Below are 15,737 nucleotides of genomic sequence, written 5' to 3'. Positions count from 1 at the left end.
GCGTTCACACGTGCTTCATTTCCCGCCCTACCCCCTTCTCACCCCGCCCTTTCCTCGCCAACTCTCTGACCGTTCATCGCGAACGGCCAGAGAGTTCTCTAATGTTTTTTTTTCGCACGTATCCCCCCTTCCCCCCCTCCTCCTCCTCCTCCGCCCAAAAAAAAGTTTCGGTACGGGCGAACCAATTCGCGATATCGGGCGACGGCGAAAGAGGAACGCGCTCGTGTCGTGCGCGAGCCGCGATACCCGCGATTTACCGTCCATTTATCTGCGCAAGAATCGCCGAGTGATAAATTTCAAGTATCGCGCTTAAACGAGCGCAACGTTTTACCACCGCTGCTCGTCGGAGAAAAAAAAGCGGCTCATTACTCGAATTCGCGTAATTTTGAAACGCGAAATTTACCGCCAGCCGGATTATGGCTGACCCGATTATGACTCGTGTATCTAAAAGGAAAAAAATATGCTAATGAATCATGTTTCCAGGCAAAAATTGAATAAATGATTTGAATAAATGCAAAGGAAATTTCTTCTCCGATTGTTTTTACAAAAGCGCGTCTCTCTTTAAAGCGTAACCAATTTGCAAAATTTTCGGGAAATTGTTAAATCGTAATTCTGATTAAAAGAAGAGATTTACAGATTAAGTAAGATCGTTTCATTTCATGGTTCTTAAAATGTTAAAAAATAAAAAAAATAGAGACAATTTTACAATTCCTAATATTAATCTTTGGTTAATTTGGCTACCTTTATATCGAAAGACCTATATCGTGACCCAAAGTAAGTAAGTCTAGCCACCAATCGTTTTTACAACGTAAGTGACCTTTTCACGGTCTCAGCATCGTTTACCGGTTACGCCTCCAGCTGTTACGCCTTTACCATAGCAAGAAAATTAAGTAAGTTTTAGGTTAGGTAACGCCTGAAGTTGCAGATAATATTAGATCAGGTTACAAAAGAAAACGAAGTTTGGCCTAAAGCCAGGTCAAGTCACTTACCAAGTATAATATTTACAACAAGGAACCTAAATAATTACAAGCTGAAGTTAGGATATAGGTTATGGCCTAAATGTACTGTGTGAATGTAGCCAATAATTAGAATAGAGAAGATAACTTTAAGGCAACGTGTAGTTGAATTTATTCAAATTAATTTTTAAGTAACTCATTTAAAGATTCGCATTAATAATATGGGAAATGAAAAAAGGAACACTAGGGACAATTAAAAAATTCACAAAATAATTATATGTAAGCAATAAAGTAATTGTAGGATAATACGTTAATGCCAGGAGAATGAAGAATTTTAAGTTCAAATTGCAATTAGTTCCGTTAAGTTTTCTAGAATCGTTAATACTTCTTGTCGTGTTTATTTATTAAAATAAAATATATATCTATCTGTAAATACCAAGTCATCGCTAGCGTTGGGCGAAATTTAATTAATTTATAGATTAATGATGACTAAAAATTCAATTTTTGATTATAGTAAATGATTAAAATTTTTTAGTTGCCCTGAAATAAATTTTATAGGTAGGATTCATCAATTAAATTTTTGATCAGTAGTTTTAAATTAAACAATTAAAACAAATCATTACGTGTAACTGTGATTAATTCAATCAATTGATTGAAAATCATTATCTGCCGCTAATTAAAAGATTAATCGTTATTTATTAATCATTAGTTTTTCTATCTATACTTTTAGTTAAGTATAGATTAAATTTATAATATCTTCCATTAAAAAAAAATTTTTACATATTATAACTTTTTTTAAATATTAAATACTATGAAATAATTATATGAATTATTATGATATAAAAGAAAAGAACTTAAATCGACTATTATTTAATACGTTGAGAGAGATAATCCATGAACACTTTTCGTGATGAGCAGTTTGCAGTTTCTTCTGTTAAGGAGATCTCGAAGTCGTCCTACTTTACCACGATTCTTTTGCAAGTGAATTTAGCAAATGTCTAGTGATTTTACAATCGGAAAGCATCCAAAGTGAAGTTTAAACTCGGATCATTCTACCAATAAAATGCGACACATCATTACATTAATACTATTACATTAATGTCGCATGCACACATATATTTTTATAAACGATATGTGCCTTATCACATAAAAAAATTGGAATTGTAAGACTTAAGCAATAAGGAAATGTGTGCAACGTCTTTCCCAGTTTCCATAGAAATATAGAACAATTTATAGATCAACAATGATTTGAATATCTTTACGATATGACAAACACATTCTTCAATAATAGCCGTAAAAATTATAAATACATATTTTGAAACGTGACTAAAAGTTAATGATTATTATTTTTATAATCAATTGTGTTTAATTACTTCAACAATTGACTAAATTAATCGTAATTGTACCATGTATCATTTTTAATTAATTACTTTAGTTAAGCCGGACTTTAATCAATTAATCATACAAGATTGTTTGACAATTAATTTCATTAATTAATTACATTAATCATAATTATAATATATATTTTAAATTTTTAGTCGATTATTTTAGTTAACTAATAAATTAATCGATTAATGTCCGACACTAGTCATCACTTGGTTTTGTCCCAATTATTTCCTGTTATATCTTAATCCCACAATATCCTTAAAGCTTCCATCATCTGAATTTCCGGATAATCGTATCCTCTAAGTCCTTTAACTCGACAAAATTAATTCTTAAGTAGGTGGATTAACTTGATCAAGTTCTACGAACTAATTTAATCATATTAATCATATTATTTTTCTTAATATATTAATCATATATTGAGAGAATCGAATTATATTGACAAGTTCCTTCACGCCTGATCGAAATCCGCGACGACAGATCGCGCGCGAGATCGTAATTTCCAGCAAAATGCCGCCTCAATAATCGAGATTATCCAGCTTCTAGTCGCCCGCTACGTCGCGTAATGCGCTTCGTAAAATGTTCCGTCTGGATATAATCGGCGAGTTATCGAAAATCCCCCGTTTATCCCCTCGCGCGAGAGAAGAACGCGTTAAATCGTTCCTCTCGCGAGGACAATCTCCTCGCGGCACGCCCGTTTCACGCCATTTCGCCAATATCGTCGGGGTTTTATTATTTCAGCTATAAAGTTTATCGTCGAAAACATGCAGTGGCTTGTTGAAGCCACGTATTCGCTATTCCCGCAACAGGCGTACGAGATATCGAAGCGTACACGTCGATCGAGCGTGTGTAATATTTATCACCGAATTTTTATTGTGCTCGATAAAGCGTCCAATTTCCGCACGCGATACCAAATACGACGTGATTTTTTTCAAGAACGGTTTCCGGTTAACCAGTGAGTGATTAGCGACACAGCAGTCGCTTCCGTTCACTGAATAAATGAGACCTTCGACGTGTATATACGTTCGATTTTGTAAGCTTACAAACGATATTTTTAAACTTCGCGAACGAACGACGTAGTCCTGTCTCAATTGAGATATCATGAATAATACCTTATGATTTCATTGATATCGTGTATCCGTGATACGAAACTGCCTACAATATAATCGCGTCTACCAATATAATCGACTTTTCTTGAACAAGGTCGTCATCTGTCCAATTTATCTGTCCAAACCTTAATATTAAATTTCTCAATGATCATATTATAAAGTAAATTTTCCTTGAGATAAGATGCACTTTAACTTTATCTAGCTTTAATGTTAATTTCAAAATTTTTTCACTTTCAAATATTAATTTTATCAGAATTCTAACGCAGTGTATCTGTATAAGAGAACTTTATATATACGTTCGATAAAGGGGTAGACTTTAATGGAAAAGGCGGTATGATGGGTGGTCTATGCATCGTCATTTAATAATAAAATTGTCCGTGATTTAACTACTACCTGAATACATATATATATTATGTGACATCTCAATCCGATCGAAAGATACACGTTGAAAAATAGATGCGCCCACACGTCAAAGTTCGGTGATATCTAGAGGCTTATTCTACTTTTCAATTGTGACGACTGTTTCCAATCATGCATGTTCGCATAGCCTTGTACTCCTTTGTAGCCGCGAATGTACGTAATTAAGGTACAACTTAAGGTAGAAGCACATGGAACGACCGTTTCCCTTTGCATTATTGAAGAGCTGAACTTTGCGTTCTAATTCTTCGAGCTTTATCGAATCAGAATTAAAGATTGAAAGCACGCCATATGGAGATTTACTGATCTATGAAAAGCTGAGAATGATACCGAAAGATTAAATTTTAGATGGAGAAATCACGCTAATTAAATCCCAAACGACGTTCGCAAACGTGTTTTTTCCACGCAGTCGAGTCTATCTAAAGTTTTTAAACGAGATTTAACAGCGCCGTTAGGTAACATATCGCATTTCTGGATTAAAGGCTCTTATGAGAAGCTCGAAACAGTGATATCAAAGGAGAGCCGACAGGCATGTCATGTACACGTACCTTTGAAGAAAAAAACACCGGGAGGATCTGATAAAGCATATTTTAAGAAGAATGAGTATGTCGTGCAGTTCTACCGCAAAAATAATCGCGACGCATCATTTGATGGAAAAAAATAGCTCAGAAAAAGCGAACAAGACATTGTATTCTTGACTTACTCGTAGATAAAAGATAATAGAGAAAAAGAAGCACGTAAGAAAGAAAGAAAATGCCTGAGAAAGGAGTTTTTCTTCTTTCAAAGGCTCTTTTGGTTTCTTCAGAAAAACAAAGGTATTTCAACTGTCTGATACATATATTTGTTATCATCAGTTTCATAAATCAATTTGTTATTTACCTTAGGTATTATCAAATTTTTGATATTTCTTTAATAATTAGGTATACATACTTTCTTAAATATTTTCTTGTTTATACTTCTTCATAATTCCACGCTAATCGTAACCGTAAAAAAATTACTTGAAGAACACAATAAATCAATAAAAAAAATAAGTACAACATATAGTAATATATAAAATTTCTTTGATACAGATATATTTAATCTTTATAATTATCACCATAACAGTAATTTATATCTTCTTGTTCCGACATGTTTATTTGTTATGTAGATACATTGTATTCTCTATTATTATCTTATAAATGCCAACTCACCTCTATATATAGCAGTTGCGCTTTGCTTTTTGTTCTTAGAGGATTTATTTCAGAACATAATAAATTTCCTTCTCTTTCTCTCTATCTCTTTCTCTTCATCTTCTCTCTCTCTCTCTCTCTCTCTCTCTCCTCTCTCCCTCCCCCTCTTGACGCAAGTCGGTTGTGCCGTGCACAAACACAGCGACGCAACACGATACAGGATGCGAATCCTATATTACAACCACCGGCAAGCTATTACCTCTGGGTTCTTGTGCAACGTGCATGGAAACATAATGGGCGCATAGTGGTTGGCTGACTGTTACATTATTAAGTAGTTGAGTGCACGTTAGCTGCGAAGTGCTGTCAGCCTCCATTCAGATGCGGCCCGGGCGAAACCAGTAATTTGGCGTTAGCCGGAAGGACGAAAGTTTCCGGAAGGGGGGGGGGGGGGGGGGAAAGAGAACGGGAGATCGGAGGCGGCTCCCTTAATCGATTATTCTCTCGCGGCAACCGCGATAAACAATGTTGGAAAACTTTGGGAGGGTATTACCTCTCCCTTCAACCCTTACACCCCTTCTATCAAGTAGAAAGGTAGCCGCTGCCGCTACAGTCCAGAGAATTTTCGAGCGTTGTAGGAATAACGACAGGGAGAAGGGAAGAGGCCAGCCAACGCGCGGGAGGATCTTTTTATTCTCTCTCCGTCGTGGCGATCCGATTAAAAATAAATTCCGCAAATGCTTGCCACTCGTAATGGCGGGCTACGGGAAAAGATAAGGATTCTTAAGAACTGTTTTGTCTATTACGTTGCATTTAATGGGAACTTCCTGTCCCAAGACACCAGATAATATCCGCATTGTCTACCTATGAAATGCAGTTGTGGTTTTGCTCTTGCACATTTCTATAGGTATAATTACACTATCTTCGTTACAATTTCTTCGCTGCATTAGGTCGCATACTTCTGATTATTATTAATGCACTGAGAAAAAAGTCTGGTTGAGGATCTCATTGTATTAATCGAAATTCCGTTTATCTCAATTAGAATTTAGTAGATTCAACTAGAAAATTCTGCTTCGTGTCCAACCAGACATTTTTCTCAGTGCATATATTTACATAAGATATTTTGTTTTTATTTCTCATCCACCCTTCATATACACCTTCGTATATCTGTTTCATATATCGAGACAAATGTTGCCTATTATTACTATCGCTTCTCCATTTAATGACGTATTCGCGAGGCTGTCAATTTTCGAGAATCCCTTTCCTCCTCCTCCTCCTCCGCACTTCGTGAGGCGGAAGTTATAATATCGGAAGGCTTAATTCCACATCGGAGAACCTCGACGACGCGGTTTCTCGCCCGTCGGTCGACTGTCTCTCCTCAGCGTGACGGTGTGGCGCGGCGCGGCGCGGCGCGGCAGCGACGGCGGGCGAGGCTCGTTATCGATTTCGCGAGTGCCGCCGAGAGTGACTTAGCCCATTCGTTGCATACGAAAGACGACGACAGCGACGGCGGTGCGGTGGATGGTGGTGCAGCTTATCTCCCGCCGCTCGCAGCCCCGTAAGACGCGCTTACGCGTCATAGATTCCATTATATTTCTCCCGCTCGCGAGCGGCGACATTAGCGTATCTACCTTTGTGACGCCTTTTATCGCACCCGTCGACGGAGCATTCTATTGCGTGCGCTGTGTAAATGTACGAAAGCACCTCTTTACGCGCTACTTTACCCTGATGTTTGCCGGTCGCGAACTCGCTACGACGGCGAATTCTAACACTTTCGATAATGTTGTTGGATATCAAGTTATTATAGGTTAGAGAGATTATGTTGGCTTTACGCGCAAACTACTTAATCACCGGGGCTGTTCAACGCGTTATCGTCATGTATAAAAGAGCAAAAATAAAAATACTCTCTTAATCCTCCAATGACACTGTTGGACTTTAATCCGGGAGTAGTCTAATTTTTTTTTACGTAAACAGTCTAGGGTATTTTCACACTACGATTAAAATCATTATTATTAGTAACATATCGTACATTTTTAATTTTCCGATTTATTATCTTGAGAACATTATGAATATTTAATCACAGTTTTCTGTAAAAAAGTAAGTAGAAACCAAACAAATGTTAAATGGGATATTGTAAGCATGTTAAATAGCTTAGTATAGTACTTCTAACAAAAGAAGATTTTCATTAATAACGCTTTTTTATTGCGAGTTTTCAATGGAATTGCATATTTAAAAGTTCGTAAAGAATACTTAAAAAATGTGTAAACAATATCTACACAAAAACATTATTTTATAACATTTCACATTTTTTTCATTGCTGGGATATAAAAACACCCCAGATGACTATTTCCGGGTTAAAGCCATAATCTATTTTTTGATTGTGAAAGTTCTGGTAGATAAATTGAAATCTGTAAAAAATAAGTAAAAAATTTAACTTGTACGATGGTAAAATCTCGTTGTTAAAGTTTTCATAAGTATGTAAGAACTTTTTTTAGATTTTTATACAGTCCAGTACCTCAATTCTATATTTCTTAAGAATAGAATCGAGAAACAGAACAATATAAAAATGTGCACTGAAGTTCGAAAATCCAGGTTGCAGACAAAGGATGAAAATTTCATATTGTCGATGGAGAATTAATACCCGCTGGTATTTGAAATACTCTCGAGTTTTAACAAAAAATTTATATTTTCGACGGAAATGTTTTTTTCGATGGAAGAAAATAATTTAGCTGATATCTACGATATACTTTGACGTACAATAAATTTAAACTTTCCAGAAGAGCCAAAGGTATTGCCGATATCAATATCGTAACCGAGATGGATGACGTGATAATATACATCGCTCGACTCGACTACAGACGATATTCTAATTGAACCTTGAATCAGGATAAAAGACGGAGAGCACTCCTCCTTCTCTGATCTCAAGCTAACGGCCAGCTCTAATCTTCTCCACGGCTTCTCTCGTCTCAGGAAATTCTATTATATTCCTGGCCAAAGGAGTAGCGCGCTTAATGCACCTCCGTTGCATTTCGCGAAACCGAATATACCGCCGTTCCGTGTCCTGTCCCATCGCGTCTTGTCCTATGCTATTCTATCCTCTTGCCCGTCGAGTCCTTCCGCTGGCAACCTTCGCCAGGGCGATATGTCAAGAGCGGAAGGTAAACCCCTGCGCGAAAAATACGCACGGAGATACCGAGAAGTGGCACAGCTTGGCACTTCTACGCCCGCGGTCATGTTTTTGTAATTAATCGGGTGCGATGTTTAACTTTAGGCTTTTAGCGCGGTTTAATATTTCAGACCGTGCGTTCTCTCGCAGCACTGGCGGTTTCGCACGGAGCCCGTGGCACAGAGAAATGCGTCGCAATTTTTACGCGCCCATGCTCGGCTGTCGGAGAAAGAGATGAGAAACGTAGAACGCAACGTTATCTCTCGGGAGTTATTAATGCAACAATCGACGTAGAAGTATTGCCTGAACGTTCTGCAGTTTTTATTTCTATTTCGTTTCGCATATAAACTTGTTAATCTCGATATCATTCTTGTTTTGAATCTCAATAAATTTTTGCGACCACAAAATCTCCTCCTACTAGAATTGCCGGAATTGAATATTAGAGCTTATCACTTTATACGCCGAGAAAAATTCTCAGTTAAAAATGAACGAACCAGAAGATGGTCATACAGATTCTGATCGTATTGGTCAAAATTGTAGGATTCAATTAGAATTATATAATAGATTCAATCAGAAAATTCTAATTTGTCCATTTTCACAAGAATTCCAATTAAAGCAACCAGACTTTTTTTCCAGTATATATTGTGTTATACACAGAATTGTCAGAAGATTAATAAATATTCTAAATTACGTTATACTTATAATTTTGCGATAGATCAGAGGATTCGAAATATCTAGAGATTAGCACTATCCTCTTGATGCTCCATATTTTTCGATTATCGAGATTACCTTTCAGACTCGATCCACGATAGAAGTTACCTATTTTTACATTATATACCGTACGCATAGTACGGAACTTTGTAACTCGCGAGACAAGATAAATTTTGAATAATGCATCCTAAGATTACTGCCAAGCGTACACCCGAAAAATTCACGAGACCGGACGGGCTTCTTGCTGAGAGGACGAATTATATCACGACGCGGTGGGGTCGGCAGCGGACGTTATTCAACACTCGAGTGGACAGTCTCGTTGCATCAATTACGGATATCCATTAGCCTAATTAAGCCTCGCGACACGCGCACGAAACTGCACCGTCCGAGATATAACTCGGCGAGACAGACGCTGTGAGAGAAGAAATATTTAAAAAATGAAATAATAATAATAAACATGAATTAAAGTCACAGCGGGGAGAAACGCAAACAAATTACAACAATATATTTTAGGAATAAAAAAAAAACAAATCAGTTAAAACAGAAAGTGAAACTGCAAACAGAAAGTGTAAAACGATGTGAAATGTTGGCGAGAGGCGGATCGACGTAGATATACGTACTAGGGTGGTGAAATATACTTTGCTGAAAGTTTCGACAAAAGCGGGATACAAGCCTCCTTCGCGCCGCCTTATGGGAAATTACACGATGAGTTCGTCGGATTACCGTAACCTTCCCAAGTAACTCATCCACCCCTCTTTTCTCGTTAATCCCCTTTTCCACTTTGTCGAGTCATTCTCCGACCTGCGTTTCTCATTCCAGGAAGGTTGAAGATCTCTTTTTAATGCCTGCCGCGATTTTTCCTTCAGCATATTTGAAAAGTATAGACGTGTTATCTCGACAGGACGATGATAAATTTAAGGATTAACGCGATAATTCTTTGAAGATGACCAAATTTTAGCAAAACTTAAATCGATTAATATGCACAGTGTTGGTTGTCAGCATACTTTTTCTCGATTTTTTTCGGTAATTTCATTGTAATCTAGTTTCCACTGTAATTTCCAATGATACATATCTTAGAAAAAAAGAGAAGAAATAAAATCTTATGTTTAAAAAAAGGCAGACTTTAAAACTGATTTTTGTTAATTGCACACATAATGGAAGTTTAACATAATAATTTGTAACCATGAAATATGTTACTCCTATAAAACCAAAACCGTTAAAAATAAATTTGAGTATATAAAATCGATGTTAGAATTTTTTCTATTTTTCTTGCTATAATTATTAATTTATTATTCTAGTTTAGAATTTATCGTGTCTCTATCTATTCGCAGTAAAAATGCTGACTTTGTATTATGCTATGTAGCATCCCAACTTTCAAAAAACATGTATGGAATACTGTAAACAAATAAACTGTGTTTTTCGGAAGTGGGAGTGGTAACATAACGTAAAGTCAGCACTTCCACTTTTGCTATTAATTTCCTCTGAATAGATAGAAATAAAAATTCGGGACTAAAGCAATAAATTAGCACTTCATTATAACATATATTATAACATGTTTTAATGATGGAGGTGTTAAATTTATAAAGATCAAAATATCGATATTTCAAAAAATACACAACGTTCTCCTTGGGTTCACCTCCGCTTCTGATATTCGCAGTTCTGAGACATATACATATCTAAGATATGTATCTTTGAATCACGGTCGTCAGGATGTAACGGTGCATTGGGGCGCGACCGGAAACATATGCATAATGCATATAATAATACATATGCGGGAATCTCAGCGTCAGGAAATTCGGTGAGATTACGAGAGAGGCAGAAAGAGAGATATATATATTTTAAATTGAATTGAGAACGTGCTAATGAGTTTCGCAAATTATCGCTCTTCGTGAGTGCGACTCGACACGCAATAGCAATTCTCGTTTTATAATATATATCGAAATAGCTAACTAATAATTGTGCAATTGAACCATATTGTGGATACTTTTCTCACAAAAGCTTCATCAAATAATTGCCTTATGAAAACCTTGTCTAATTCTCGATGAGCTTTGAATACATTGCTATATAAATATATAGGACCTCGCAAAATTCGCGACTAAAAATGTTATACCAAGATGGTTCTCGAAAAATATAATGACAAAATTTGTTTTTTATTTTAAGCAGTAGTTTTTGAAATATAATAGTTTAAGGGGGATCCTGTTTTAGAATGCTCAGAAATGGAGCAAATTTGGGAATGTTTTTAAATTATAACTCCCCCCAATATCAATTTTAGGGGTATACATATTTTATATTTAATAATCAAGTGCAAATTTTATTAACATTTGACCGAATTATGTCAGGACGTAATATCGCGCAAGATAAAATCGACCCGATTATTAATTTTTGAGTTATGATGTCAACGCAGTGAAAAACACGGATTCAAGAAAAATGCTAAATGCTCGCGTTTAAAATTCTAGGTACTAATACAAAATTTTTGTATATTTACAGTTAATTTCTGGTTAATCTGTATTCTTGGGCCATAAAATAGATGTTCCTTTATTGTGCATGTGAAAGATTCTATTTCTCTTGAATGCTTGGGTTTTTCGGATACAAACACGTCTCCACGAGGTGTGCGGAGATCCCTACCTGAGTGTGTCGAATAGTTTGACGGCTACCTGCTAAATCGCTTACAACTTTGTCAATTTTTCGAATTTTGAAATAATAACTTAGGTTCTAAACCAGGATCCTAGTCATCTGTCCATGAGTCACATGCGATAGTATTACAGTAAGTGCGCCCTTTGGCACGCTAATACAACTCACAAGTGATCGTCTAAACTTAGTCTATAATTAGCTATATTTAAACACCTTATTACTTCAAAAGCTATATCTTAAAATTAAAATTTACAAATAATTTTTTCACTTAATTTTTTAAGAACCAATATAGTATTTTAAGTTGTGAAGAATTTTGAAACACCCTGTATTAAATCTCCAATGTAAGATCTCTATCTAATTTACATTTATTTAAGACGTTTTTGATATGAAAATGTTACTATAAAAACTTTCTGCAAAATTTTATAATACTGCAAAGAGTTTGAAACATCGGGATTCTGAAACACTTTACACATACATTATATTGTAGAAGTCTGTAATGCAAAATATATACAAAAGTACGTATATTCTTTGGTTGCTTCTTCCTTCGGCAGAAGACAGCACTTTGTAAGCAGAAGTAAGCGCTTTGCATTGATTGGATTACACTTTTTAAACTAAAGGATTAGCTTTATCTCGACGAGGAAAACTTCCAACAATTGCAAAATAAACGTTTGCTAAATAAACATTCGCGTCATTATTTTGAATATGCCATTTTATAGTGTATCTTAAATCTCATTAAAATGGAGACTCGCTAGTAACATACGTAACATCCTTGTCATCATAGACAAGACATTTGTCATGAAGCCAGAGTTTCAATCATTGTCCTCGGCAACAAGTCCTTCGTTTTTTCTCACGCTCAGTCGATTAATATTCGAATCCCCGTATTAGAAGTGCCGGGGAAAGTTTTCGGGGGGGAGAGTGACACGTCTTCAGGAGACGGCGAATTAATTAGTCGGCGGGGCGAACTGATGAAGCCATTAATTACGCTGAAGGTTCAAGCAATTCCCTCGTCTTACGGACGGCGCCTTGTAAGCGGCGGCTGGTCGAACCCAAAATCCCGAACGATAAAACGGCGAGTGCCTCAGCTCGGTTGAGCCAAGAGAAGGGACGTCACGGGACGAAACTTGGACGAAACCAGACAATGGTACTCCATTAAGAGCGCTTTCATCTTTGGAACGAAATCGGTCGAGTAGCTTGACGATCCTCGATACTTAACCTCAGCCATTCCTACGTTCTCGCTTCCTGTCACGACAGAACGAGCTTGTAGGTCGGCGGCACTCGCTGGTAGAGCAATTTTAAGCTCGGCTCTGATTTTAAGCCCACTTCTTTATCCGGGAATGGAAAGGGACACCGCGGAAGGTAATCACGGAGAGAGGTTTTCGAACGCATCGGACAACATAACTGTTCCAGACGAAGTGCTTGGGCGAGCAGGAGGATATCTCTCGCGGAAAAGAGAAATAATTTCTCATGCACGAAAATACAAATATTCTCTGAATTATGTGCGATGGAAAAACAAACAGATGCACTTTTATCTTAAGCTCGTATTTGTAGATATTAAATATTACACTTTCCAGATGCCGCGCGAAAATATTGGACAATAAAATTTTGTATAATTATAGTTAAATAAAATTCAAAGTAAAGAGATAAAGCTGTTTTTATTATTTTTTAAATCTTTTAATTAATCGCTTAATAAATTAAAGATAGATTATCGCCTATAATACGCTATTAATGGAGCTAACTCCATTAATTATTTTACACACTGCGTGCGTAAGATTAATGGGCAAATTAATTGTGCAAAATAAATGTCGACTCACCGAATGCGTTCTGAAAACGTCGAAATTCAGCTTGGATTGCTTCGCGGTGATTCGGCGACGCTGGAAAAAAAAGTGTTCATATTAATCTCAAAAATAATAGTAAAAAATGTTGCAATTATCATAGACGACAGAGCGTAACGCATTAAAATGTAAAATTACAGATTCGTGCTTTCAGGCGGCAAATTGAAATGTTCCAACATAACAATGACAGACGTACATTATATAATATTAAACGCATGACAATACATATTATATGCTACGTTTATATATTTTTATGTTTGGTACGTTCCGAAGTTAATCTCTATACAGAAGACAGAATATTTCCTAATTATCAGTTATTTATGTGTGTATCAATTGATCAATTATTATGAAATTTGTTATAATAATCTCCGGTATTAACGGTACGTCATAATTACAATCGGTAGTAATAGAATAATAGAATGTTTGTCTAATAACTAGAATAAAGCCAGTTTATATTTGTGTAAATATGCAATCGTGGCTACGGCTGTATACTTATTCAAGCATACACTTGCATGTGAAAGAGCGCTATTGTCTCGTGTATATGTATCAACATGATTTTGACTATCATTCGGAATTATCGTATTACCTATTATTCACAATTTGAAAAAAGTAGAGTTGACAGTAAAATATTAGTTTGGCCGAACTGGCTCGGTTTGACCTGATCTAGTTTGATTTGGAGTTCGAATACAATCGCAAGATGATCCTCTGCTTCCGGTATGCCTTGCGAACCCATTCGAGGATCTTGGCAATTCTCGATGCTTAACCTATCCCAGTGCGACCATACCTGGTCCTCGTTACAGAACGATGGCGAACAGGCGAGTGTGTGTGTGTGTGTGTGTGTGTGTGTGCGTGTGTGTGAGAGAGAGAGAATTGGAAGAAGATGGAAAGGAAAGGTGTAGGAAGACTACGTAGGTACTTCCAATTCGATCTCTAGTCTAAGCCTTTAATGCCTGCTTATTCGCTCGCCTGGAAGAGGATCCCGAAGAGGTATCTAAACTTTCCGAACGCGCTCCACGAAAGAGAGCTAAACGCCGAACGATTTTGCCGCCGCCACTCGGGGAATACTTCTTTCCTCCGCTGACTAAGTCGTGGCAATGGCTGTCGATAGCTAAGCGAATTACGTCATGATGGTAGATACGACGTCGATATATGAGCTTGTTTATTTTGGAGGAAGAAGGGTGCGGACATTCCTGTTCGGTTTTACATCTCCATAATAAATAGCTCGCGTAAGAAAGTCACGGCTAAAAACTTTCGAATTTTGAAACTCATTGAAATAAATGTATACCTTAACTTGCAGTTGAGTTTTATTCAGTTGATTTGTATCATAAATAGGTCACACTTCATATATCGATAGAAAATTTAGTGGTATCGACATTTAACATTCACGTGTTGTCCATGAATGCATTTATGTTCGTCGTGCAAATAGAATGAAACCATTTTGGATATTTGACTTGCACTACTTTTAACTTTTAAATAAACCACACATATAGCGTTTATTCTGAACTATCTCGACAAAATTTAAATCTCGATGAAGAGATTTAAATTTTGAAATGTTAAACAGAAACATGGAATAGAAAATGTAAATTGTGTTCATGTTGTATCTGTAAATTCTATTTTAGCCATACTTACAAAATGAGAAAAAAACAACAGAATAATTAAAAAAAACAATAAGATTCCTTATAATAAAAAAACAACTAATAAAGAAAATAAAGCTAACACAGGAATTGGCGCTATAAGTGCGCTTAAATATTAACATAAATATTTAATTCAAAGAAACGTTTAACATTAAATCATAAAACGTTGCCGCTATTCTAGTCTTCATTAGCACAAAAACAAGTGATTGTATTCATATTTTAATTAAAAAATGATATAACAAATCTTATGTGTTAATAACTGAAAATTATTCACGTAACACTTGATCTCGTTTGGGAGATTTATAATCCTTTAAGCAGCGGAAATAGTTCTTGACCGGATATCTCTATCGGCAATGTAGTAAAATTGCAGAGCCCCTCTAGAGACAGAGAAGAAGAGGGAGGAATAGAGATAGAGAGAGAAAGAGAAAGAGAGAAGGAGAAACAGAAAAAAGAAAAAGAGAAATGAATCTAAAGAGATCGCGGGCATTACAACGTGTACTCCGACATCGACTCGACTTTCCGCTAGGAAAGAAAAAAGATGCGGGCGAGCCAGAAAAGGGAGGCAAAGCAAGCGCGCGCGCTCTATATCCCCTGGATATCGGCGATTGTGTTTTTTGTCAAGGATCGAAAGTGCCTCGTCTACCCACACCGGTGCGCTTTGACGTTTAACCGGACGCTTATCGATTGCGGAATTTATTTCTTTTCGTATCTCCTGCAGTCTCGGCTACCATT

General features: G+C 36.5%; 1 protein-coding gene across 1 annotated transcript in view; it reads right to left on the bottom strand.

Moving 5' to 3' along the window:
- Positions 1 to 15,737, bottom strand: part of LOC108763232 (insulin-like growth factor-binding protein complex acid labile subunit) — a 230,433-nt gene that overhangs the window by 75,124 nt on the left and 139,572 nt on the right. The window contains exon 3 of the mRNA XM_018510679.1: positions 13,351 to 13,410. Within this exon, the coding sequence (XP_018366181.1) occupies positions 13,351 to 13,410 (60 nt within the window). The remainder of the gene's footprint in view (positions 1 to 13,350; positions 13,411 to 15,737) is intronic.

Source organism: Trachymyrmex cornetzi, unplaced genomic scaffold, assembly GCF_001594075.2.
Source record: "Trachymyrmex cornetzi isolate Tcor2-1 unplaced genomic scaffold, Tcor1.1 scaffold346, whole genome shotgun sequence".
Taxonomy (NCBI): domain Eukaryota; kingdom Metazoa; phylum Arthropoda; class Insecta; order Hymenoptera; family Formicidae; genus Trachymyrmex; species Trachymyrmex cornetzi.
The sequence above is the reverse complement of the archived record's forward strand: the minus strand, read 5'-3'. Positions and strand labels throughout refer to the sequence as shown.